We start from the raw sequence: 24222 nt of genomic DNA on the forward strand, positions 1-24222 counted from the left end.
CGTCTCCAACAATGGCACCACAACCCTCAGTCTCCCAAACAGAAACCTTGGCCATATCTAGATGTCTCCCTGTCCTTGTCCCCACATGTTGCCAAGTCTAGCTCCTGCTCCTTCTCCTTCCTAAGCATGACCCAAGTCCATCCCACTGCATTGCTTTCATCCAGGGCTTCCTGGTGTCTTGCCTGAGCTGTCGCCATGGGCTCCTCTTGCTCTTTCCTTGGCATCTCCCACCACCCCTTCTTCCCAAGGCAGCAGGGGCTCCGCCATTGCTGCCACTCAGGGCAGCATGACCTTGGTGGTACACGCTAGCTATATTTCTGACCTTGAGCTAAATGCTTTCTGCACTGTCTCTTATAATTCCCCTGACGAGCCCAGAAGTATAGATTTTAAGATCTCCATTTCATAGATTAGCAAAACAAAGCTTCAGAGAGTTGAGTAACTAGCCTCAGTAAAGCCAGGAACCAGGAGGGCAGTGAGCCTGTGCCTCTAAACACAGGATGGCTTTGCTTCCTCAAGGGCGCCTCCGCCAGTGGCCTGGGCCTGTCTTCTGACTTCCGCGTGAACAGGCAGGACCCTGGGTCTTTGGCTGTCAAATGTTTAATGAGTGGGTGCCTGCCTCCCAGGGAACCAACGCCACACTTACACGGCCTCGTGGCTTTGTCACCATTTGCTGACTTTTGTCTTTACTCCAAAAGTCTACCCGGAGGGGAGGAATGTTTTTAAAAGTTTTAAATTATAGCATCCATTACAGCAGTGTTTTCCACTGTGAAACCCCACAGAATTGACATTGTGCTGCAAAGATCAACCCGACTGCGTCCACAAGCTGCCAAAACAACTGGTAAAATGTGCCAAGTTCAGAAAACCTATTGTCTGCCACTTTCTCACTGGTTAAATAAATGAGTTGTGTTGACCCAGCCTGTTGTAATAAATCAAAGGTTACAAATTAACTAAGTATACTTTATCCCACATGTAGAAGTCTGAGCAACTACCATGATAAAAGAAAGAAGAGGCTTTATTTACGAAGCTTTTCTCACACCTCCCCTTTTTTTCACTTTTTTTCAGCTTCATTTTGGGTAAAAGATGTGTGATCAGACCTTTCTAGTTAATGTATTTGGTTCGTGTGACAAATGCTTCAAACAAAGGGCTCTGAGACCAGTTTTCAAGAAATCTCAACAACTGAGCTACTGTTCAACATGTGCAGAAATTGTAAGTGCCACTTTTTGAAAATTGTGGTTGCCTATCTTAAAACAGCATCTAATGAGAGTCCTCTGGCAGATGAGTTGCCATGGCATCAGTTTACACAACATGAAACTTTCAGCATGCCTGGGCTTCTCAAGGCAGTGTAGCACGGGGGTCAGAGTGTGGACTCGGATGTCCAACTGCCTGGGTTCAAATCCTATTTATGTTCCTAGTTAGTGGTGTGCCAAGGAGGTCCTCGCCTCTCTCCTGAAGCCTGTTTTCCCATGTGTAAAGTAGGAATACTAATAGCATCTATATCATAGGGTTTTGTGAGGATCAAATGAGTTCATCTGATAAAGTGCTTAAAAACAGTACCCAGTAGAAGTGCTCAATGACTGTTTTAGCTATGATTATTTCTCAGGGCTAATGCTTTTTCTTCTGTCTTCTGTCAGTCTGCCTGACAGGCAACCAAGCTAAAAAAGCAAATAAACAGTCTGGGAGCACTTTTCCAAGGACTCTGTTACAGCTGTATGTAGGTACAACTTCATCGAAGATTGAACCATACAGGGCCAACGCAGTGAGCAAAACTAAGCTCAAAAAGTGCTCCTTGGGCTTAAGCCTTCAGCGAGGCCTAGGAATTGAATACAAATCCTGGTATTTTCAAACTACACAAAATCAAGCTCTCACCAGAGGTGGCCATGCACAGGCCTTAGATCTTGCAGCAAAAAAAGCTCTAGGAATTTGTGCTCTCAGAGGATTTGCAAAGCTATGCTCAATAGTGTGGTGGAGCAGAGCCCCCACCTGGTGAACAGTGGTACAGCATGCCTCCAGAAAAAACCCGGTAGGGAATCCCACATTATCAACGTATTTAAATATATATGTATATCAAAGAGAGGAAAGATGACTTTACATTTTCTCCAACTGGAAAAGAAAAGGCACTTTGTATGCTCTTGATTCCATTGTAACCCTTCACAGTAATTACATTTCTAAAAATTATTCCCATGAAGCAAATGGCAAGTATATAGCCCAGGGGTGGCATAAAAAGGCTTTGGTACGGCACAGTAATTCTGGTGTTCCTTCAGCCTTGGTGTAATGGGCTTCTAGCTGCAGTGTATCTTGTTCTTAACTTGGCTCTGCAAACTGTAAAACTGAAGACATTCAGTTTTTAAAACAAGCCTGCTTTCTGGGGGCCCTACCCTCCTATTGTTATTAATCTAACTCTTCTGCTTTTTAAACAGCTTCCTCTGTGGGCAGAATAAGCCCAGAATCCCAGATTTGGGGGTCTTCAGGAGCATCCTAGTTGCTCCCAGCTCAGAGGCCCTGCCTGGAGATGCCCTTCTAGGGGACTATGACTGGTCATCTCCACCACAAGCATTTGGGGCTTCCCAAATATTCAGACAGCATCTCTTAGCTGAGGAGACATGCGATGACTGACAGCGACTTTTCCTCCAGGTGTTTGGGATTATTTAGACATAGTCCCCCAGTGGACCCTTCTCACGAATAGGGGTGCCCCTGTGGCTCAACCGCTGCTGAAATATAGCCAGCCTCAACTTCCCTATCTCCAGTTTCCTCCCTTCTAAAAAGGAGTTAACATCAAAGTACAGGAAGCCACTTTGCAAACTTGGTCCCACCAGTAGCAGTTACATGGCCTCATCTCTACACAGTAGACTCTCCAGCTTGGAGGACGTTTGGGATTTTTTTTACACAAAGACAGCCCCCGCCAGAGGAGGGCACACACCTGTGTGAACTACCACCTGCCCCAGGTCTTCATAGGCAGGCAGACCCTGAGCCATGTGCACACATGTCCCTCGATGGTCCAAGGAGATGATGCCTTGCCTGGGCCTCCTAAGTAAGATGGGCCTTGTAAGAAGTGTCCCCCATGACCTAGTGTCTCACTTCAGTTACTTCATGTGAACTGCTCAGGTGTATCAAGCAGCCTCAGTGATAACAGCGAGTGGTACTGTGTGCCACGCATTGCGTGCGTGCTCTGAATGCTGGACTCTCCCCCATTTACAGATGAGGAACCCGAGACACAGAGAAGTTGGTCACCCCAGGCCACACAGCAGAGCCAGGATTTGCCCCAGGAAGTCTGATCTAGACAGACTCTGTGCTCCTAACCTTTGCTCTTCAAACCCTGAAACAGATGTCATATTTTGGCTTCTATATTTTATTGTTATTTTATATTCATAATTATACAAACTGTACATATATAAAACATTTACGTGTTTACATTTTATATATTTGTTTTATTTTTAACTACATATTTGTATATATTTATATATTTTATATATTATTTTATACATCCACTTAACAAACCAGCATTAACTGAGCACCTACCATATGCGAGAATTATGCTAAACGCTGAGGATAAATGATGAATAAACCTCTATTGATGGGAAGGGAGAAGGGAACTGGCAGCTAACAAGCACCCGCTCTGTCTGGAGAAGTCTGCTAAGAGCTTTCACTCACAGTATCTTATTTAATTCTCATAACTACTCTATGAAGTAGATACTATGAAGTAGGTTTTCCAGATAAGGAAACTAAGGATCTCAGACTCTAACCTGCAAAGCAACTATGTATAGATGAACATAGATTCCTTCCAACTTTTCTCAGAGAAGGCCCAGGACTGCAAGTAGAGGCTGGGTTTCTCTGGCAGGGAGCAGGTATGCAGAGGGCAGGGATAGCAGCCGAGATTCGGCATGGTGATGTTCCCTCCGGAATTTGTAACCTTGACCTGCCTTCCCATTCTGCACACAAACTCAGGCAAGATCACAGAGAGGGGCAAAGGGAGACGGCACCGTGTGGCTCATCCACACCGAAGTCCTGAGGCCGTTGGAGCCAGACTGCTTGGGTCCAGATCTTGTCTCTCGCTCTTTCTTGGACTGTGACCTCAGTGATTACTGAGCCTTTCTGTTCCTCAGTTTCCTCATCTGTAAAATGGAGATAATAGTGCCCATTCAGGGTGACCCCTGTGAGGACTGAACAAGTTATTAAAGTACTTAGAACGGTGCCTATCACCTTAGGCGACCAGGGAGAGAGGATGCTTGCTTGAGTCTGATACAAGTCACTAAATGCGTGTCCTTGAGAGAACCGTAGCCTCAAAAGAGATGTGAGAGACGACCGGGCTCGGAAGCCCCAGGTCCGCGCCTGCGCACCTGCCAACCCACCGCCGCCACCTCCTTTTGCTGCCCCAGGCCAGGGAGCGGATTCCCAGTGAAGAAAAGGAAAGCTAAGGGTGGGCCTCCTAATGCTGCAGAGACTCCAGGGCTTTCAGAGGCCAGACTAGTTTTATCTTTGTATATTTAAGTCAACAAACGAGGAAAGTTTCCGGGTAACTGTGGGGTGAACATCACAGCTGCAAGGGTCAGGCCTCGTGGCTGTCTCCTCTCTGGTCCTCTCTCTGTTGGCAGCAGCCACGGGGCCGCACATCAAGTTCCAAAAGGAAGAGATCTGCCCCGGGGCGGGGAGTGGGGGAGATGGAAGGGCTGTGTCGCTGGGACCCTCACCAATCTCCCCAGGAGCCCGGAGTCCTGAGCTGAAATCCCAACTTGGCCCTTCTCTATCGGGCAAATCACCTAACATGGCCAAGCCTCAGTTTTCCCACCGGTAAAATGGGCACGACGCTCCCTGCGTCTCCGGGATGGTGCCCCCCGCAGCGCCGACTCGGGCCCCCGCACTGGGCACTGCGCCAGGGCGCGGGGCGGGCGAGGCGGGCGGAGGTCGCGGGGTCGGCCCGGCCCGCAGCCGCTCGCGTCACCGCCGGAGGGCGGGGCAGGGGCGGTGCTCGGGGGGACGTGGCCTGAGCGCCCGCCGCGGCTCGGCGCATCCCAGCTCTCCGCTTCCCTCCTCGCCGCGTCCCCGCGCGAAGATGGCAACAGACGGGCTGCACGAGAACGAGACGCTGGCGTCGCTGAAGAGCGAGGCCGAGAGCCTCAAGGGCAAGCTGGAGGAGGAGCGGGCCAAGCTGCACGACGTGGAGCGTGAGTGCGGGCCGGGGACGCGGCGGGCTGGCGGCGCGGGCGGGGGCGGCCTGGGCTCGGGCGGGAGTCGCGCCGGGCCGCCGCGGGGGAGGGCCCGGGCCCGGCGCGCACGTGAGGCGCGGGTGGCGGCCCCAGAGGGTCGCGGCACCTTGCAGAACCCCCATCCGCTAGCGGAGAGCCAGGGACCAGGTGCCGTCGTCACCTGCCTGGAAGATGCAGACCGATCGTGCTCCTGCCCCTCCCAGGCGGAGGCTTGCGGGGGGCGGGGTGTCAGTAGTGACGAGCGCGGCGAGCCCGTGTGGGCGCGGCCTGGGAGAAACTCCTGTTTTGTTTTTGAATCATCATCTGGCTTTCCCCATCGCTGTTGTGTCGTTTCGCAGTTTTGCTTTACAGGGAATGAGAGACTCTGATTTCAAAGCACATTTTTCCAACCTCCCTCCTCTCTTTGCTGGAGGGGAGCTGGAAGGGGGAAGGGACGCAGAGGAGCTTGCCAAATCCAACCTTTCAGTTCGCTTAAGCCTGTTTCCGAAGCTTTTGGATAGATGCGGTGTGATTGGCATGAAAGAGCAGTAGCACGCTTAAACTTGCATTATTGATCACCACCGTAATTCAGAGCTGGCTCTGTGATTTTTAAGAGTGAGCTTGAATAGCCTGGGTCCAGGACTCTTGGCCACATCAGCTTTCCTTTACTTGGCTGGATGGTTCGTCCTCAGCAGAGCTTGGGCGGAGGGCCAGGCTTAGGGGAAGTGAAGTGGTCTCACCTGTTTCCTTTCCAGCTCTGAGGGTGGCTGCTCCCCTTGGCTGAGCAAGGCCTCCCACGCTGCCCTCACGCACACCTAGATGTCGTGCTCCTGCCATTCCTAATGGGTACCACCCTTTAAATCCCATTTGGAAAAGAAAAATGGGGTTCATTCTAGGGCCTTTACCATTTGATTTCTTTGAAAATCACTGACCTGAATCTAGAGTGTGCCATACTTTCTCCTAGGGCCTCCTTTAAATAGGAGGCACTGTAAGTTCCTGTATTGTTTAGAAATGTGTCCAGCTATAATTAATATAAACCCCAAATAAAGTAGTTAAGCAAGTTGGGAGTTAATTTTCTTACATAAAAAGAGCAAAGGTTTGTTTGCCTCGCTTTGGTTCATCTATGCAGTGCACCAGCAGGGACCCAAGCTCCTGCCTTTCTTCTCCACACCTTAGAGCACTGGCATTTGCCCCATGATTATAATATGATTGCCACAGCTCCAAACATCACTTCTCTATCCCAGGCAGGAAGAAGGAGAAATATGGACACTAGTCTCTGCTCCTTCTTATCAGGAAAGCAAAGTTTTCGCAGGAACCCTCCTTTCTTCCTCAAGATTTCTGTTTGCATTTGGTCAGAACTAGACTACAAGGCTGGGCTTGGTGGCTCATGCCTGTAATCCTAACACTTTGGGAAGCTGAGGCAGGAGGATTGCTTGAGGCCAGGAGTTTGAGACCTGCCTGAACAAGAGCAAGACCCTGTCTCTACCAAAAAAAAAAAAAAAAAAAAATTAATTAATTAATTAAAAAATTTAAAAAGAAATAAAAAGAGCTAGGCCACATGGCTACTGTAAGGGTATCTGAGAAAGGGAGAACTGAGCTGGGCACGTCGTCATTCCCAAACAGAGTGTGGTTTCTCCTATCAGGGAGGAAGTGGGGAACGGACATTGGGAGGCATGAGACTGGGTCTGTCACATTTCCATTGCAAATTCCTGCACTCTGCAGATGACAGTGATGATGCTGTTAGTGCCTCTAAAGTAGGTTGTCTAACGTCTTCATTTGATGGGTGAGGAAACTGAGGCACAGAGAGGTTAAAGGACTTACCAAAGGCCTCCTGCTAATAAGAGGTGGCCCCAGGATTACCCCTGGACAGTCAGACCGCCAGCTCAGCTCACATCAGCGTTTTTGGCCAAACCCCTTTGAGTTTCAGGCAGAGAGATTCTTCAGAGATTTACTAACTCAACAGTGCAGGCTGCACACGGGGATATTTTCAGCCTTTTCTGTGAGTTTGTAAATTGCCTTATGGCAGAAAGATAGTGGTGATGCAGTTTTTCAACATGGAACCCCAGGGAGTGAATTTGTTCTGTGCAAGAGAGGAAGCTGTTGCTGCCCTGCCTAGAGTGCAGTGCCCTCAAAAGCCAGGGCCAAATTTTGGTCCCACCATCCTCACTTGTGTATGTCAGAGTTTTGGGGTTGAAAAGATCAGAAGGCATGTGGCAGTGTTCCCCTTTATTCCCCTGCAGCTTCCAGACTGCTTATCTTCCACCCCCCTGTAAAACCCTCGCTCCTTCTAAGGCTCTTGTCATTTGAGGCCAATCTCTTCTCCTTTGACATTTCTCCTGTGCTCTCATTTCTTAAGGACTTTGGCATTTCTTAGGACTGTGGCTTGAGTCTTCCTTTTGACCCCAAGCCCTACCCCATCCTGGTGTCTTCAGGGTGCACAGCAATGCCCCTCATGACACTCTGGCCCCTCACCATGGCAGCCCCTGCTGCGCACACCTGGGATCTGTCAGCACTCAGAACTGCTCCCCTCCCAGACCTCTGATCGCTGTGTCCTGCACTGACCAGTCTCTCCCCTGGCATCTCCTTCCTCCAGGACCCTGGCTCTCCTCTCTTCCAGTCTCTCGGTTCCTTCCCTTCTTCTCTTCCCTCAGTATCCAGCTTTGAGACTTTGGCCCACCATCTTAGCAACAGTCTTGTCAAGGAAACTTAAATCCCTTGTCCTCCTGTCTGTCCAACAGAGCCTTCCTGCAGAGCCTCAGCCCTGGATGGATCCGCTAGCTCTTCTCTCTCTCCACCCCCACTTCTTCCTCCCCTCCTCTCCCCTCCCCTCCTCTCTCTCTCTCTCTCTCTCTCTCTTTCTCTCTCTTGTTCCTGAACATCAGATGCTGCTGGAGAAATGGCACGCAGGAGGCGTATTGACACTGTTATTAGTTCCACAATCACTAGTTCTCCGGGGCTTCTCTGGAACTGCCTGGCAGTTCCGTGGGTCGGCTCTTCACAGTGACAATTTCAGACTTTCTCCACTCCGCGCAAATCTCTGACTCCTTGACTTCCACCCCCATCCCCACTCTTGCCTCCTACAGGGAAAATGGGAGCTGGAGGCTGACTGCTCAGCTTCACACTCCCAAACCCACCTGCACATGCAGTCACCCTCACCTGTCCCCTTCCTGGCGTGGGTCCGTTCCCTCCACCCCCAGGCTTAGGATCCCGTGTCTCCAGCCTTCAGTAACCTTGGCCTGGCAACGATTCCTTCCATCTCTGTTGAGATGTTCACATGCCCAATTCCTTCATTATTCAACACGTTTTGCCAGCCCATTATATGTCAGGCACTGTCCTCAGCCCTTGGGGACACCGCAGTGAATAAATCAAACTTCCCTCACTCCCTCCCTTGAGGCGCTTCCATTCTAGCGTGGGAGTCAGACGACAACAAATGGGTAAAGCAGACGGTGTGTGTTAGAAAAGAACTAAAGCGGGGAGGTGGGACAGGAGGTGTGGGGCGGCAGGAGGAAGTTCTGGAGAAGGTGGCCCGGGGAGGCCTTGTGGGGAAGGGCCTTCCAGTGGAGACCTGAAAGGAGGGAAGGACGAGTGATGGACTGTCAGATAGACTGTCACGGGCGAGCACTTCCAGCAAAAGGCAGAGCGGGGCAAAGGCCCAGTGCAGAAGAGGAGGAGGTGGGGTCAGGGGTGGCAGGTCATGCGGGCCTGTGGGCACAGGGAGGACCTGTTGGAGGGTTTTGAGAGACGGGCCTGATGCGTGTTTTAATGAGGTCCCTCTGCCTGCTGGGTATGCGGGAGAACAAGACGGTTTGAGGGAGGGACATAAAGTGTGAGAGATAAGTGACCTGGGCTATAGGATTCTTGCAAATGTCGCTTTCCCTCTTAACAGAGAGCGTCCAGTTCCTAGTGGAAGTTACAGCTGCAGGTGAAGGAGTGAGAGGGGATTTCTGAGCTTGTCTCGGTCCCACCGTTACCCTTTCAGCTGCTCCCACCCCACTCAGACTCCCCCAGCCCCTTCCTGCGTAGCGTGTTCAGCCCCCGGGACTCAGGTGGGAGAGGGAGGAGGGGGTGCTGTGGTCTGTAGCTGTGAAAACAGCGAGGCATTAAACAACTGTGCTCTCATTTTCCCCTGTGTGAAGGAAAGTGGTATCATCCCCATCTGGGGGATGAACGCAGGGGCTTGGCAAAGTCAAATAATTTGCTGGGGGTCATGCAGCTCGTTAGTGTTGGGCCGGGATTCAGTTTGGGAGCCATGCTCCACCCCAGGCGGGGTGGGAAGGGTCTGGTCAAGCTGGGGAGGGGCATAAACTGAATGTGGTTCGCTCCCCAGAGCAGAGGTGGCATCGTACACCTTCCTGTGTCTCCCATAGCAGCTGGCGTATGGCAGCCTGTTAGTTGGCAGGCGTGTTTCTGACACACACAGGCCTCATTTCTTGCCCACCTGGGGTTCCCAGCCCCTGCTTCATAATGACCCAGCAGATATTTCCCACTCTGGAATCCAAAGACAATTTCCTGTGAATTGGGAACATGAGGCCAGACATGAACATTTTTAGTACAAATTAGGGTGTGTGGCCGGACACCAGGGGGTCATGGTTTATTGCCCACAGCAACATGTGTTAGATGTTTGCATGTTTTTGCATTTTGGTGGTGTTGTATAGATGGCCCTATAGCCTCTGCCCTAATGGGGGGGACCCCTTTAGGCTGTAAACTAAGGTGACCAATGTTTGCCTGAGATGCTCGATCTTAAAATGGAAAGTCCTGCGTCCCGGGAAACCCTTCAGTCCTAGGCAAACTGGGACAGTTGGTCACCTCCTATCAGCTCGGACTTGCCCAAATTCTTGCCTTAAACAAACTCAACACAACAGAATTACAGAGCATTAACTTACGGAAAAACTGAACTTTTCCTGGCTGCAGACCCTGAGTCCTTCAGCCCCCATCCCTGGGCCCTCCTCCCCAAGCAGCCCTTGGCCAGCGTGAGACACAGGAAGCAGCGTGTGTGGGTCACCTGTGGGCAGCTGTGCTGTCAGACTCCACAGCCCCAGCCCCGTCTCCAGGGGGCCCCACTCCCCCCCTTCCTCCTCGGAAGCCTCCTGCTGGTCCCCAGATCTTTCTCTCTGTGCTTTCTGCGTGTCTTCCACCATGGGTGCAAACTCCCTCGCTCTATTCTGGGCACTTTAGTATCACACAGTTACGGTTCGTATGGGTTTCCTATTGAGAGTGTACAAATTTCCACAAACTTAGTGGCTTACAGCGCCATAAATTTATTCTCTTCCTGGGGTCAGAGGTCTAACATGGGTGGGCAGGTCCTTCTGGAGGCTGTAGGGGAGAATCCGTCCCTGCTTTTCCCGGCTCCTGGAGGCTGCCCGCATGCCTTGGCTCAAGGCTCACGTTATTCCCATCACTGCGTCCACGGTTGCATCTTTCTGACCCTGACCCTCCGGCCTCCCTCTTATAAAGACCCTGGGGATTACATTGGGCCCACCTGGGTAATCCAGAATCATCTCCCCATCTCAGGATCGCTAACTTAATCACATCTGCAAAGGCCCTTTCGCCGCATAAAGTAGCATATTCACAGGTTCCGGGGATTAGGACATGGACATCTTTGGGGAGCCTTTATTCGCCCCACCACACAGCTTTTAGATCTAGAGGAGTCACCTGCTTCAGCCTAAGCCTCCAGGCACAGAACGTTTTCTTCTCCTCCCAACAGCCCCCTCCCTTCTAGATGAGAAAGCAGCAGAGATCTAGGAAGGGGTTAAAGGATTGCCCTAAGGTTTTGCAGCCACTCCCAGTCGAATAGGGTAGAGCCAAAGTTCAGGCTCCTAGTACCAGGTTCCTCCTCACCATGCTAGACCTTCTTTTAGAAAGTTGAGATTAGCATGAAAAAGAAAAAAGAATAAATCAATGAAAAAAAATTAAGTCTATGTATGTATGAAAAGGTGTCACCATTTTTTTTAAAAAAAGCAAAGTGCCAAGCAACATATATAACCTGATCTCATTAAACAAGAGAGGCTTGTGTATTTGTTACATGGCTGGACAGGTACACCAGAAACTTCTTATCTCTAGAGAGGGGTATGCAAAGTGGAGGTACTGTTCATTTTGTACCCATTCGTACATTTACTTCTTTTATAATAAAAAGACAAAAATGAGTACTGGAATGGGAGTCAAGATCATGAAAGAAAGGAGGGGGAAACACTTCAACTTTAAAGAGCCTTTAACTTGAAATTAAACTGAGGAATGATCTGGAAGACAGGCTGAGAGCAGGAAGGACACGGTGTTCATTTCAGCCACCATATATGACAGCCTCCTGGGGCTGCGTGGGGGCGTCTTCCAGGTTCTATTATTGTTAGGGAACAAAGCAACTCAAAGCAAATTTCTGTAATTTCTGTGAGTACAAATCCAGACTAAACTTGGGCAAATCACAGGATTTATCACTAGATACTATTGACTTTTCTATCTCTTCTAAATGTAATTTTGTGAAAAGTTTTTTTCTCAGATGCTTTATGGCTGGAGCCTTGGACTATTCTGATTTTACGGCTTATGGGAAGAATTTGGGAAAACCGAAGCTTCTAGATTAGCCTGGAACAAATATGTTCATTGACTTTTTCCATATTCTAAGGAAACATGCTCTGTGTACTGAGGCTCATAGACCTTAGTTTCCCTGCAGACATGCTCTTCCCTGCAGCTCTGCCACGTGCCTCCTGCAGCCGTCAGAGGGAGCAGAAAGCAAATCGGCCTTTCGTTTCCCCTGCCCTTGCTTTTCTCTGCATTCGTAATTACACACACGATAGCTAACGCACGTGTTTTTAGGGGACCTTCATAATAAACTAATGCTAACTGTGGAAAATCTAGAAATATAGATGAAAACAAGTCATTCATAATTCCACCACCTAGAGGTAGCTACTTTCAATATTTTGATGTATTTCATAGCTTATGTTTTCATGTTTGTATGTATATTTATAAACGTACTTGGGATTGTACTAGATACAGGGTTTTAGCCCAGTTTTGACATTCAACACAATGGATTCAGGAGCTTCCTTTTTGGGAGCAGGGGGTTGGGAGGGGACAGTGTCTTTCTCTGTTGCATGAGCTAGCGTCTAAAGTGCAGTGGTGTCATCAAAGCTCACTGCAACCTCAAACTCCTGGGCTCAAGCAATCCTCCTGCCTCAGCCTCCTGAGTAGCTAGGACTACAGACATGTGCCACCATACCTGGCTAATTTTTCTATATTCTGTAGACACGAAGTCTTGCTATGTTGCTCAGGCTGGTCTCAAACTCCTGGCCTCAAGCAGTCCTCCCACCTCAGCCTCCCAAAGTGCTGGGATTACAGGCATAAAGCACCACGCCCGGTGCATTTCTGTTTAATGTCATTTAAAATTATTATACGGAGCCATACTGCCTTCCATCTTTAAAGGCTGTACCATACTTAATCCTTCAAACTTTAATTAGGAAATTCAGGGTAGAATTTTTTTGTGTGTGACTTATGTGTGGTTTTAATGCAATTCACAAATCTCTGACAAACATATGTAAAGTAATATGATCGTAAATGTTTTCTTTCCATGCAAGTGTTTGAGGGTTTTGGATCCGTCCCATCCCATTCTACCTTAGTGTAGAATCAGATTAAATAAGTTTAAAGTTAGCTTTGGATAATATTTCCTTGATTACTTTGATCTACAAAAAATAGTCATCAAAAGACTGTATAGTAGTGCAAATTTGAAAGTGATTCGTGATCATTTTTTAAATAGTTCTATTTTCCTTCTGACTGATCAACACTAAGGTGCTCACACAGTAGTAATATTCTCTAGGGGTTGGAGGTGGGTAAACTCACAACTGATGGATGCTGTGAGCGTTGCAGTGGGGGAGGGCGTGTCTCAAATCATGGTTGGGACGTGGTAAAGTCATAACATGTAACTAAAATGTTTGTATGTCCATAATTTACTGAAATAAAAAAAAATTAAAGAACATCTTGGCCAAGCGTGGTGGCTCATGCCTATAATTCTATCACTCTGGGAGGCCGAGGCAGGAGGATCACTGGAGCTCAGAATTTCGAGACCAGCCTGAGCAAGAGTGAGACCCTGTCTCTACTAAAAATAGAAAAATTAGCCAGGCATCGTGTCACATGCCTGTAGTCCCAGCTATTCCAGAGGCTGAGGCAGGAGAATCACTTCAGCCCAGGAGTTTGAGGTTACAGTGAGCTGTGATGATGCCACTACACTCTACTCTGGGGACAGAGTGAGACCCTGTCTCAAAAAAAAAAAGAAATGAAAAAAAGAGAAAAAAATTAAAAGAGAACATCTCACTTGTCTTTGAATGTGTCTTCTGTATTTATACTCAGTTTCAGAATATTCATTTTCAGGGACATTTTAGAGTTTGTCTAGATTTTGATTCTTTTTTTCATTGCCTCATGGAATGATGGAGAAGGACCTTGTTACATATTCTTACTTTATAAATTTACATGGTTTGAATTCTTGTATATTGACCTGCACATAATATGTTTTGTTTTAGGTTCACATATTCACAGATTATAAAATAATTAGCAAAACTATTCCCTGAAAGTTGAGAGGAAGCCATATCTTGATGAAAAGTTAGGTTTTGCCAGAATTATAGATTATATCCAAGGCCCCAACTAGATAAATGCTAATACCCTCATTTTAGGGAGGAAGGCACAGGCTGGGAGGAGATATTTGTTCACTGCTAATTTATGAACTGTGCCCTTCCCTCAGGCCTCATTTTCCTTGTCTGGGAATTGAGAGGCTGGGGGAGCTAATTGGCCTTCACGCTTGGTATTCGGCCCCAGGGTAGACATGCCTCTGAGTCTGGCTTCCTCCCTCACTGTTCACCAGCTCCGCTCTCCCTTCATCCCTTTTCTGTACTGGGCTTCTAGTAAGACTTTGTCCTTGAGCAAAAGTGGAGGCGGTGGAGGGAGACTTCTGCAACTAAAATGGGAATTTGAAAACCATCGCTTCACACAGTTGGCAGAGTCTAAGCTCCATGTGACCAGGGCCTGTCCATCATGGTGCCCAGCACAGGGCCAGCCTGTGGAAGGTGCTCAGGACATATTTGTTGAGTCACTCAGGTCTCTTCTGGCTCTTACTTTGGATGATTCTCCCAGCCAAGTGGTGGCGGAGCCAGGGTCAAGGCAGGTGTCGTGACTCCTGGTCTAGGTCCTCTAACTCTGACCCATTGATCTGGCCACATCAAGAAGTATGGGGGATCCAAGGTTGGGATGTTTCCTGGACTAAGAAGCCATTGTCACTGCCTCACCCCATCCTTGATTTTCTAAGGTATTATAGCCACCTGCCCAGAGTTCTCCCATTATTAGAGTTATGTGTCTGTTCTTAAGGGCTCGTGCATGTGTGTGTAAGGTCCTTAGCCTCTCTGCGCTTCAGCCACCCCCTCTATAGAAATGGAGATACAGCCTCTGCCCATCACCCAGGAGACACACAATCAGTGGTGGATATCTTAACGTACATTGAGAGCCTTAAAAAATCCCTTTGACTCAGCAATTCCACTCACTGGCATTTAGCTAAGAGATAATGCAACGCAAGGGTATCATGGCAGCCCTGGGACAAAGTAAGTGCCCACCAGTAGGATTTGGGGGTCATGGTATATCTGTACAATGGAATGTATGCAGTGATTAAAAATGATGGATAGTTATATTTGACATGGAAAGACATCCATAAATATATCAGGTGAACAAGCAGGTCCCCAAAATTGTATGTGGCATGAAATCTGCTTACACCATATACATATGTGTGCACACATGCAGAGGAAAGGCTGGAAGGCTACACACCCCATGATGAGAATCAGGCTAAGCAGAATTATAAGTGATCATAAGTTTCTATTTTTTGATTGTTTACTTCTATAATTATATGAACGGCAATCAAGATAAAACCCTGTCGCTTTTCATAACTCCCTCTTCTCACCCTCCCATTTTCTCCTATCCTGAACATGATCTCTAGTTTTCACAGCCTCCATTTCAAAAGCCCCCTTGCCCTCCAGGTCATGTTGTTTCTGGTTTTCCAGCCCACAGCGCCTAGTACTCCAAATCTGCGTTTGTTGTTATTGGCCTGCCAGGCTCCTGATAGGCACTTTAATTTGCCTTCTCAGGTAAATCTCAGGACACTCTGATGGGTTGGGTCATTGTCTTCCATTTTCCTGAAAAACAAACAAAAATAGATGAGAAGCTAGCTTCCCACCTACCTTTTTCACCAACTCCTCTGCATCCCTCAAAACCAGGCTCTAGTGACATCACCTCTAATGGCCACACCTGCCAGCAAAGTCAGCCACATTGTCCCTGACATGGGTGACACCTGTTAGCCACCATCACGCTGCACTGTAGTTGTTCCCTGGGTGCTGGCCTGTCTGCCCCACCAGACCATGGCACTCAGTAAGAGCAGGGACTGTCTTATTCTTTTCTGTACCTGGCACAGTACTTGGCACATAGTAGGGGTTCTGGAAACATCATTCGAGCAGTAAACATTTACTGGCCTACACTTCCAGCTCCGTCTCTCCTCTTGAGTTCCAACCATGGCTTTCTGGTTCTGATTCCTCTTTTCTGGAATGGCATCTGGAAAATTCAGCAGTTCAAGCTTCATGGAATCCAACTAAGCAGGGAGGCCACCGAGGCAGGTGTCCGCTTCCCAGACATGGGAAGGAGAGCATCCGGGAACAGGGAGTAGGCCTCACTGAAGCAGTTTCTAGGCTGTTCCAGGCACATCATGGAGGGACCACAGAGAAGTGTGGAGTAGCCGATGGCTGTGTTTGCTGGAAAGGATCTGCCAAAGAAAGGAGAGTCTCCTAACTGGCTTCCCTCCTCCAGTGTAGTTTCCATCGACACTGTCCTCCATACTGCAGCCAGAGATAGCCACGAAAAGGCAGATCTGACCATGTCACTCCTCTGATGACAGCAGGCTGCTGTCACAGTGGGATAAATGAGCTCCATTAGGAGTGCACAGTGCCATTACTTGCCTGCACCTACCCGTCACCCTTCACACCCTGCTGTGATCAAGTTGCTTATACCACCCCTTAAAAATGCATGCTTTTTTCAAACTTTTGGGGCTTTGCTTTCACCATTTCCTTAACTTAGTATGCTTACCTAGCACCCCTTTCTTCTGACTCTATCTTATCCTTTAGATAAAGCTCAAATATCGGCTCCCAAAGCCCAGTGCAATGCCCCATCCTCTGGGGCAGAAGCTCTCTGCAACCACACGTCTAGCTTAGCAAATCACACGTTGCATTGAAATCATCCTTGTGGCTCCATCTCTTCCACTGACTCTGACCTCCAGGAAGGACAGGAACAGATGTACATCTGGGTGGTCGTAGACCCTCACACATACTGAAATGGGATCCATTAGGAAAGAGCTCAAGCTATCTTTAAATGTTGCAAAGGTTTGTGCATAGCAAAGACCAAGTTTAAGTTGTTCAGGGGACAGATTAGGACCAACAGGAAGGAAAAGGAACTTGAAAAAAAAAAGATTGGATGGTGAGCTGCTTGGATCAGGAAACAGGTCAAAAACCATTGTGTATCTCCCACCCCTGGTGCTAGTGAGTTCACTCTGATAAATTGACAAGTTGCTTGGCAGCTGAAGGAGGGATGATGGATTGGGGGGTAGAGGGAGAGATATAGGAAAAGAAGGGAAAGGGGCTTGACAGTTTTGTTAGCCCACCAGAACTGCTGCTTTAGGATTGCTGCAGTTGGTTGAAATGTAATAAATACTAAGCATTTCATTTATTTTATCAATAAATATTACTGGGTACCCAGTGTATGCCAAGCTGGAGAATTACCGTAGCTAACTCTTACCAAGTGTTCCCTTTGTGCCAGGCTTGAATGCCCCACAACCCCATGAGGGAAGAGAGGTGGTGAGAAGGTAAATGACTTGCTCCAGGTTGTGTAGCCAGCATGTGGCAGAGCCAGGCTTTGACCCGAGCAGCCTGAATCTGGAGCCTGGGTCCCTAACTGCCCTGCTCCAGTGATGCCTCCAAGAAAGGTCAAACAAGATAGCACCCCTGTCCTTTTGAAGCTAGTGGAATTTCTTAACAGGCTACCATTATATTCTAGCAAATTCTTATTATAGTAACCAGCTGGTTATGTTCATCATTTAAAAAGAAAAATTAAATCCTAGAGGGATGATGGCCCATCAGAGGACAAAGGAGAAACCACATCCGCCCTGAACTGAGCTCCCACAAATAATATACAGAACATATTCAGCTCATTTCCAGATTGTTCTTACTTCCTGATATTTAATTTTTTACAAAAATTCTTTAATTCAATGGATGTGAGATTTGGCAGATAGAAACAGGATTGAGTGGGTTGGGAATGAATCTATATGTGGGAAGAGAAAACGCAGTGAGAAAAAGTAATTAATAGTTGGAATGTGTTCAAATTCACATTATGTAAGAAGGCCCTATTTTGGTTGGGTGAATCATCATTTTTTTAAGGGACTTTAAAAAGCTATGGTTATCCTAATGCTGAATTGGGGGAAGCAGCAATAATATTGATGTGAAGTTTCAAAGTAAATATTATAAATAGAATAAACTCTGAGCTGACACAGGCTTGTATAAAGTGCCTGTAAGAATTCAGAAAATTCACTCTGTTTTTAAACTTCATTCAATGTGTTTTGTAAGGGGTATATCTGTAAAAGACTAATGTGCTGTTTGTGGCAATAAATAATGCAATGTTTTAGCAGAAGCAATGGCATAATAATTGCACATTCATGTAGGGCTTTATAGTTGAGCAAGTGTTTTACAGTTTGGGTTTTCACAAAGACTTTTAGCCGAGGCACACCTTTGTTCTTTCATCACAAGAAATGGGGAACTAAAAGGAACCCAGACTTCTTGGAGAAGTGGCTGATTCCAGGGTGAGGGCAGGGAAAGAACAAGAGAAGCTTAGAATTAGCAGTACGATGGGGACATGTCACAAGGTCAGGGGAGCCTGCTTGGTGGGGCTCCCGCTGGGCACCTGGGGCGATCTGGGGATCAGTGAATGATAACTGGAATGGATCATAGCCTGAGGGGTAAAGTAGGATTCCATGAGCCCTCACTGCTATCAATAAATGAATAAATAAATAACCGGGAGAGGAAGAAAAGCTCCTCCTTCTATTAGAAAACCAACTGCTAAGTGTAGAAGGAATGACGGACTGAGAGACATCACCACTGTCCAACCATCGTTACAATAACCGGGTCAGACCAGAATCATTAATGGATGTTACAATGAGGTATTAAATTTGAGGAGTAACGATGTGTATATGGTCTCAGGGTATGTCCCAACAAGGTACTTTCTCACTACAAAGGTAAAGTGGTAACTCTCCAGGGGAGACACCTGGCAGGTACCACCTTAACCAAATGACCAAAGTTCACACCACCAGCAGCGGGACTAAGGGACGGCACGTGCCCCAGACGGATGCGCTGGCAAGAGGTCAGCCTCTGTCTCCGGTGTTCCTGACAAACTCGCTTTCCCTTTTTCTTAAGTTTTAAGAAAAAACTTAATCTTTTTTTTTTTTTTTTTTTTTTTTTCTTTCTTGAGACAGAGTCTTGCTCTGTTGCCCCAGCTAGAGTGCAGTGGCATCATAATAGTTCATTGCAACCTCAAACTCCTGGGGTCAAGCGATCCTGCTGCCTCAGCATCCCCAGTAGGTGGGACTACAGGCATGTGCCACCATACTCGGCTAATTTTTCTATTTTTTCATAGAGACAGGGTCTCGCACTTGCTCAGGCTGGTCTTGAACTCCTGAGCTCGAGGAATCCTCCCGCCTTGGCCTCCTAGAGTGCTAGGATTACAGATGTGAGCCACCACGCCTGGCCCCCAAACCTAATCTTTAGGAAGCATCAGACCAAACTAAATCAAGAAACAAAATAACTGGACACTAAAAAACATGACAACTGAATAGTACACATGAGCTTGGATTTTCTTTTACTATGAAGGACATTATTTGGACAATAAGCAGAACCTCAATAAGGCCTGTAAATTAAGGAGTCATGTTGTTTCAGCATTAATTTTCTTCTAATTTTTCATTTTTTTTTAACACCAACAAAGCAAAGGCAAATCAGCATTAATTTTCTGATTTTGATCATTTCACTGTGGTTATTAAGAGAGTTCTTTGTTTTTAGGAAATACACGTTGAAGTGTTTCGAGGGGCTGGGAGGGAAGAAGGGGAGGGAGGGTTTCCCTAGAAGGGTGCTGTTGTCGTGCACTCAGACCACAGAGCCGGCCCCTCTTGGCCCAGGCCCAGGTGAAGGGAGGTGGCCACTGCCCCTTGGAGCTTCAGCTGCTCCCTGGGAAGGAGCGAGGGGCAATGGCTTTGCCTGTCTCACCCCTCACCTGCCTGGACAAAGGCTGGCTGGGAGGTTTAGAGGAAGGAGAAGTCAGGAGCTCCAGTTTTTCCTTCTGGTAAGCCACTAACCAGAGAGGGAGTGTCACTTCCCAGCCACTGACCACGGGGAGAGGCCATGGGACCTGCAGACCTCAGCTTCCTCAGTTGCATGACGAAGGGCCTGGGCTAGCCGGTCTCTGGGACCTTTAGGCCACTTCCTGTGAACTTGTCCCTGTCTTAGACCCACCAGTCTGAGCCTGTCTATAAGCTCCTACAAAGCTCTCCCTTGGCCCCAGGAAAGGAGCTGTGGTCCCAGCCCCCGAGAGGCTGATTTTTGGAGGTCCTTCCTGGTATAGGCCGTACCATGGGTGGATCACGTGTGTGACCTTTAGGATATCACATTGACGTCTGTGGACACTGTGCTCTTCAGTAGGCTCACAGGCGTGCCGTGTGCCGGCAGCCCGCGTGGCGGTGTACTCCTGCATTTCTTCCTGCAGTACGTGTGTGAAGCACCTGCCACGCCCCAGGCCTGTGCGAGGTACAGGGGCCAATTAGAGACTGCTGTCAAGCAGCAGGTGCACCTCACGACCCTGACAGCACAGTTTTTGTAAAGTGACTAGAAACTAGTGATAAAAGACCGGAAGCCCCAGCCTGGCTCCCAGGTAGTTGCATGAACTTGTGTTAGCCAGGTAACCTCTGTGAGCCTCAGTCTCCTCACCTGTTAAATGGGGACAGCAGCCTCACTCTGTCGCCCGCCCTGTCCACCTCTCAGAGCTGTGGCGCTTGAATGGGAGAATTCTATGCAGTGTTTTACAAATATGAGGTGGTCTTGTTAATTCTTCAACACATATATATGGAAATGCTTTGAAAAACATAGAGTCTTAAACGCAAGGAAAGAATGACAGTGTTGTCTCTGCCCTGTCCTGATCCTAAAAGAAAGAGTGTTGCTGGGATGTCATAGTAGACTCAGAGAACCTGGCTGTGGCACACAGGAGGCCCGGGGGCTGCCCCTCTCTGTAGACCTGTGCCTGCTGTGCCAGCGTGTGGCTCAGAACCTGTTCCTTTGTAATGGAATTGACGGTGACATTGTCCTTCCAGTGCACCAGGTGGCAGAGCGGGTGGAAGCCCTGGGGCAGTTTGTCATGAAGACCAGAAGGACCCTCAAAGGCCACGGGAACAAAGTCCTGTGCATGGACTGGTGCAAAGACAAGAGGAGGATCGTGAGCTCGTCCCAGGTACGTCTCACCTGCAGTGTAACGGGTGAGCGGGTCTTCGATAGTCCAGCTAAGGGGGCAAGAGCTGTCCAGCCCTCTCAGGAAGCCTTTTTCTGATCTTTGTGACTTTGCTCACTCTCCAGAGGACAGTGATTCAGCGTAAGGAATTCTCTTGTACACTGTAGAACTCCACTCATTTGGGTAGATTTGGAATTGATAATAGTTAAAATGTTGTAGACTATGTTTGACTTTTTCGATGAACCATTCAAATTAATTTCTTCCTGAGCATATTTCTAGGTCTTATTTGTAAGTGAAACCATTTGTAAAATAGTCTCTTTATTTTCCAACTCGAGGGCCTAAGATCCCATCGGTGGCTTTCTTTCAACTTAAGGAGTTTAGCAATTCTTATGTCTTACAGAACAAACTTAAGATACATATTTTATGAAGCATAGTTTTTACATTCATTTTACATAAGTTTACATAGTGTATGTTACATCTTGTATATTAGTTATCTATATTACTCCAAAATTTAGCAGCTTCAGACAACAAGTATTTATGATGTCACGTGGTTTCTGAGACAATAAGCACCCAGCAAGGGCTTGGTTGGTGGTCCTGGCTCCAGGTCTCTCGGGAGGTTGCTGGGAAGACGTTGGTCAGGGCTGCGCTCATCCAACGGCTTAATCCAGACAGAGACTCACTTCCAAGATGCCTCGCTCAGGTGGCTCTTGGCTGGAGGCCTCAGTTCCTCGCCACATGGACCCTGTAGCTCACAATACAGCAGCTGCTTCCCGAGAGCATGGGATCCCAGAGAGGGAGGCAGAGACAGAGCCACATTGTATTTCACGACGGTCCGTGGCTTCTGTCGTATTCACACAGACAACCCTGATGTAATGAGGGAGACCGTACAAAGGTGTGAAAATCAAGAGGCTGGGGTGACGGGGGCTCCCTTGGATATTGGCTCCCACAGCTTGGTACTTTTGATGTCTACTTTTATGTTGATGTATTGATCATAAAACTGTAAACTAAAGCCACATGAGATAATCTGAAAATCATATTTTTATGATCAGTGAGGTTCCCCTCACCCCTGCCTTCTGTACAGCTTTTTCAAAAGAGGATTGTTTCTTTAATAACCCTTATAAGTATAAAACTATACATACATAGTCTAGATAATGCACAAGCTGTCACTTCTATGTCAGTGTGACATTTGATAGGACAGATTCTGTGAATCTCCTGGATTACCTACAAATCTAGTATGTCCCATTGTTTTTTTCTGTGTTCAGAATTTATGTATTTTACCACACTAAAGAAACACTGGAGAATAGAACAAAGAAAATGCTTTATTCCCCTGTGCTATCACAGCCATTATTACTGTTTCAGAGCATTTCTGGTCTTTCTGTTTCAAGTGCTCATTTTTACATAATGGTTATTGAGACGTATGTGTTGCTAACTAGCCTTCTAGACTCCTTAAATCCGTACAAGGTGTGCTGCGTGTTCGGTTTTCTGTCACTCACGTGCTGCTGGTGGCGCAGGGGGCGGGGGGAGGCAGGGCCCTCATCACGCCCTCTCCATCCCGATCTAATCCAGAGCTAGGGACACGTGGGTGTGGCGTGTGGGGAGGAGGCTGGAAAACAGAAGACTCCGGAACAGACTTTGACTCATCAGCAGCCTCTCCCTTAAAAGGCAGGAGACGCATCACCCTGGCCTCGGGTCTGGGGGCGGAGGCACGTTCTCCCCAGGTATGTAGGCCCCTGGCGTACAAATCCGTGCTCACGGAGGGGCCTACATGCCGCCTAACGAGACTCCAGCGCGCACGGTGGGTGGGCGGTGGGGACCCGCAGGCCATGCGGGGGAGGACGCTGCTAAAGTGGGCACTGACGTGGGCGGCGCACGGAGTCGGTCCCCAGCAAGCGGGGCCGTGGGCGTGGAGCCCGCTCTGTCTCTGCACCAGAGGCTTTCCAGATCTGCCCACACGTCACGCGCGACCGTTCGGTCAGAAATTAGACCAGAAGAACCAAGGTGCTTAGGAGTCTCGGAAAGCCCCAGACCGCCGACTTTGACCGCGTTCCAGGGCCCCTCGGCCACACACGGCATTTACACAGACGTCTTCTGAGGGATCCTGCAAAGCAGGCGGCTGTCACTTTAGAACCAGACATTGCTTCTGCCCCTAAGCAGTATTTTCCAGCCCGCTCTCCCCCATGTCATTTACCAGATTTGGCTCCAAATGGCTTGAGTGATGAAAAAACCAAGCCTGCCACAGAGGCTGCAGGTTTACCGTCCCTGGGGATCTGCAGGGACCTATGCATGAGGGGAAGTCGCTCATCCATCCTCTTCCACTGTCTGCCCAGAGAACCTCCACGCCACAGTCTGGGCAGGTGACTGCTTTGCAGGGAGCAGGGCGCATGTGTGTTTACCCCCTGGTGGGTCTGTATTACAAATAGGTGGCGCTGTGGTCACTGCCCACACCCCCAGGGTGGGCTGCAGCTGCGTTGGCAGTGTTGTCTGTGGCATCGCCAGCCAGGCGCTGCCCCTGACAGCGAGTGTTCTTTGCTTACTGAACAGCTGCCCACAGGCATCCTCACCAGGGTAGGTGCAAATCGCACGCTGTTCTTAGTGTAGGTGCGAGATGTCGGAGCCGGGAGCTGCAAGATCTGTGAGCACCTAGAGAAGTTAGGCTGATATCGGGCCCACACAGCCCCCTCGGCAGCCATCCACGGCAGAGAAGGGCACAGAGAGTGAGCGGGGCGCTCGTAGGCGGCACTGTGGGGATGTGGACTCCAAGGCGAATGGGGGCGAGGGTGAGGTGGGGGGATGGGGGGAGAAAGAGACTTGTTCACCGGTTTAACTTTTCCTGTATAATTTTTTGACATTTAGGGAGGACAATAGTATATTAACAATTTGTGGTTGGTTTATAAATGGTATAAAAGGAGTTTCTGAGTGTTGCTTCCTGTATTCGTATCTATACAAGGTCCAGAATTGATCCTTTAGCCGGGCTGGAAGGTTCTGCCCCTCCCCTGCTTACTCCCCCTTTTTCACGGAGAGGTTTGTGGGTCCTGATTATCCGGACACTTACTCTGACTCTCCCTGTCACACTGCCCGGCCAGACACAGCTTTTATGAGGAGTTCTCAGTGGTTGCCTGCAAGAACTGTTGACAACCCCTGAACTGTTTACTCTTCTCTCCCCAGGACGGCAAGGTGATCGTGTGGGACTCCTTCACTACCAACAAGGTGAGGCGTCGTTCCCAGCCTGGTTCACGGTGCTCTGGCCCGGCTGCCTGGCCCTGTCCTGATTCCCCTCCAGACACCCCCTGAGTGGTTGCCCTGCCTCTTGGGCTGGGAACCCCAAGAAAGCCCGTCTGCTTCTGAACAGCTCAGCTAACCCACTGCAGCGTTTATTCCTCCCTCCCGCTCTGTCCAAGACGTGCAGGCCAGGCCACTGCAGAGGTACTGGTGCTAAACTGGGAATGGGCAGAGCGCGGAAACGTGTCACATTCACACGTGCAACTGCATGCATTATTTTTCTTCC

The 24222-nt window shown here is 48.5% G+C and overlaps 1 protein-coding gene across 3 annotated transcripts in view; it reads left to right on the forward strand.

Moving 5' to 3' along the window:
- GNB5 (G protein subunit beta 5) overlaps positions 1–24222 on the forward strand; it is a 45266-nt gene that overhangs the window by 4405 nt on the left and 16639 nt on the right. The window contains exons 2-5 of one of the 3 annotated variants that reach the window (XM_069459712.1): positions 1063–1206; positions 5048–5159; positions 20584–20720; positions 23883–23924. In XM_069459712.1, coding sequence (XP_069315813.1) covers positions 1081–1206; positions 5048–5159; positions 20584–20720; positions 23883–23924 — 417 coding nt within the window. In that variant the 5' untranslated portion in view covers positions 1063–1080. Of the gene's footprint in view, positions 1–1062; positions 1207–5023; positions 5160–20583; positions 20721–23882; positions 23925–24222 lie in introns of those variants that run through there. The other 2 variants (XM_069459731.1, XM_069459722.1) reach the window with 2 other exon arrangements.

This window comes from Eulemur rufifrons, chromosome 2 (assembly GCF_041146395.1).
Source record: "Eulemur rufifrons isolate Redbay chromosome 2, OSU_ERuf_1, whole genome shotgun sequence".
In the NCBI taxonomy this organism is placed as follows: Eukaryota; Metazoa; Chordata; class Mammalia; order Primates; family Lemuridae; genus Eulemur; species Eulemur rufifrons.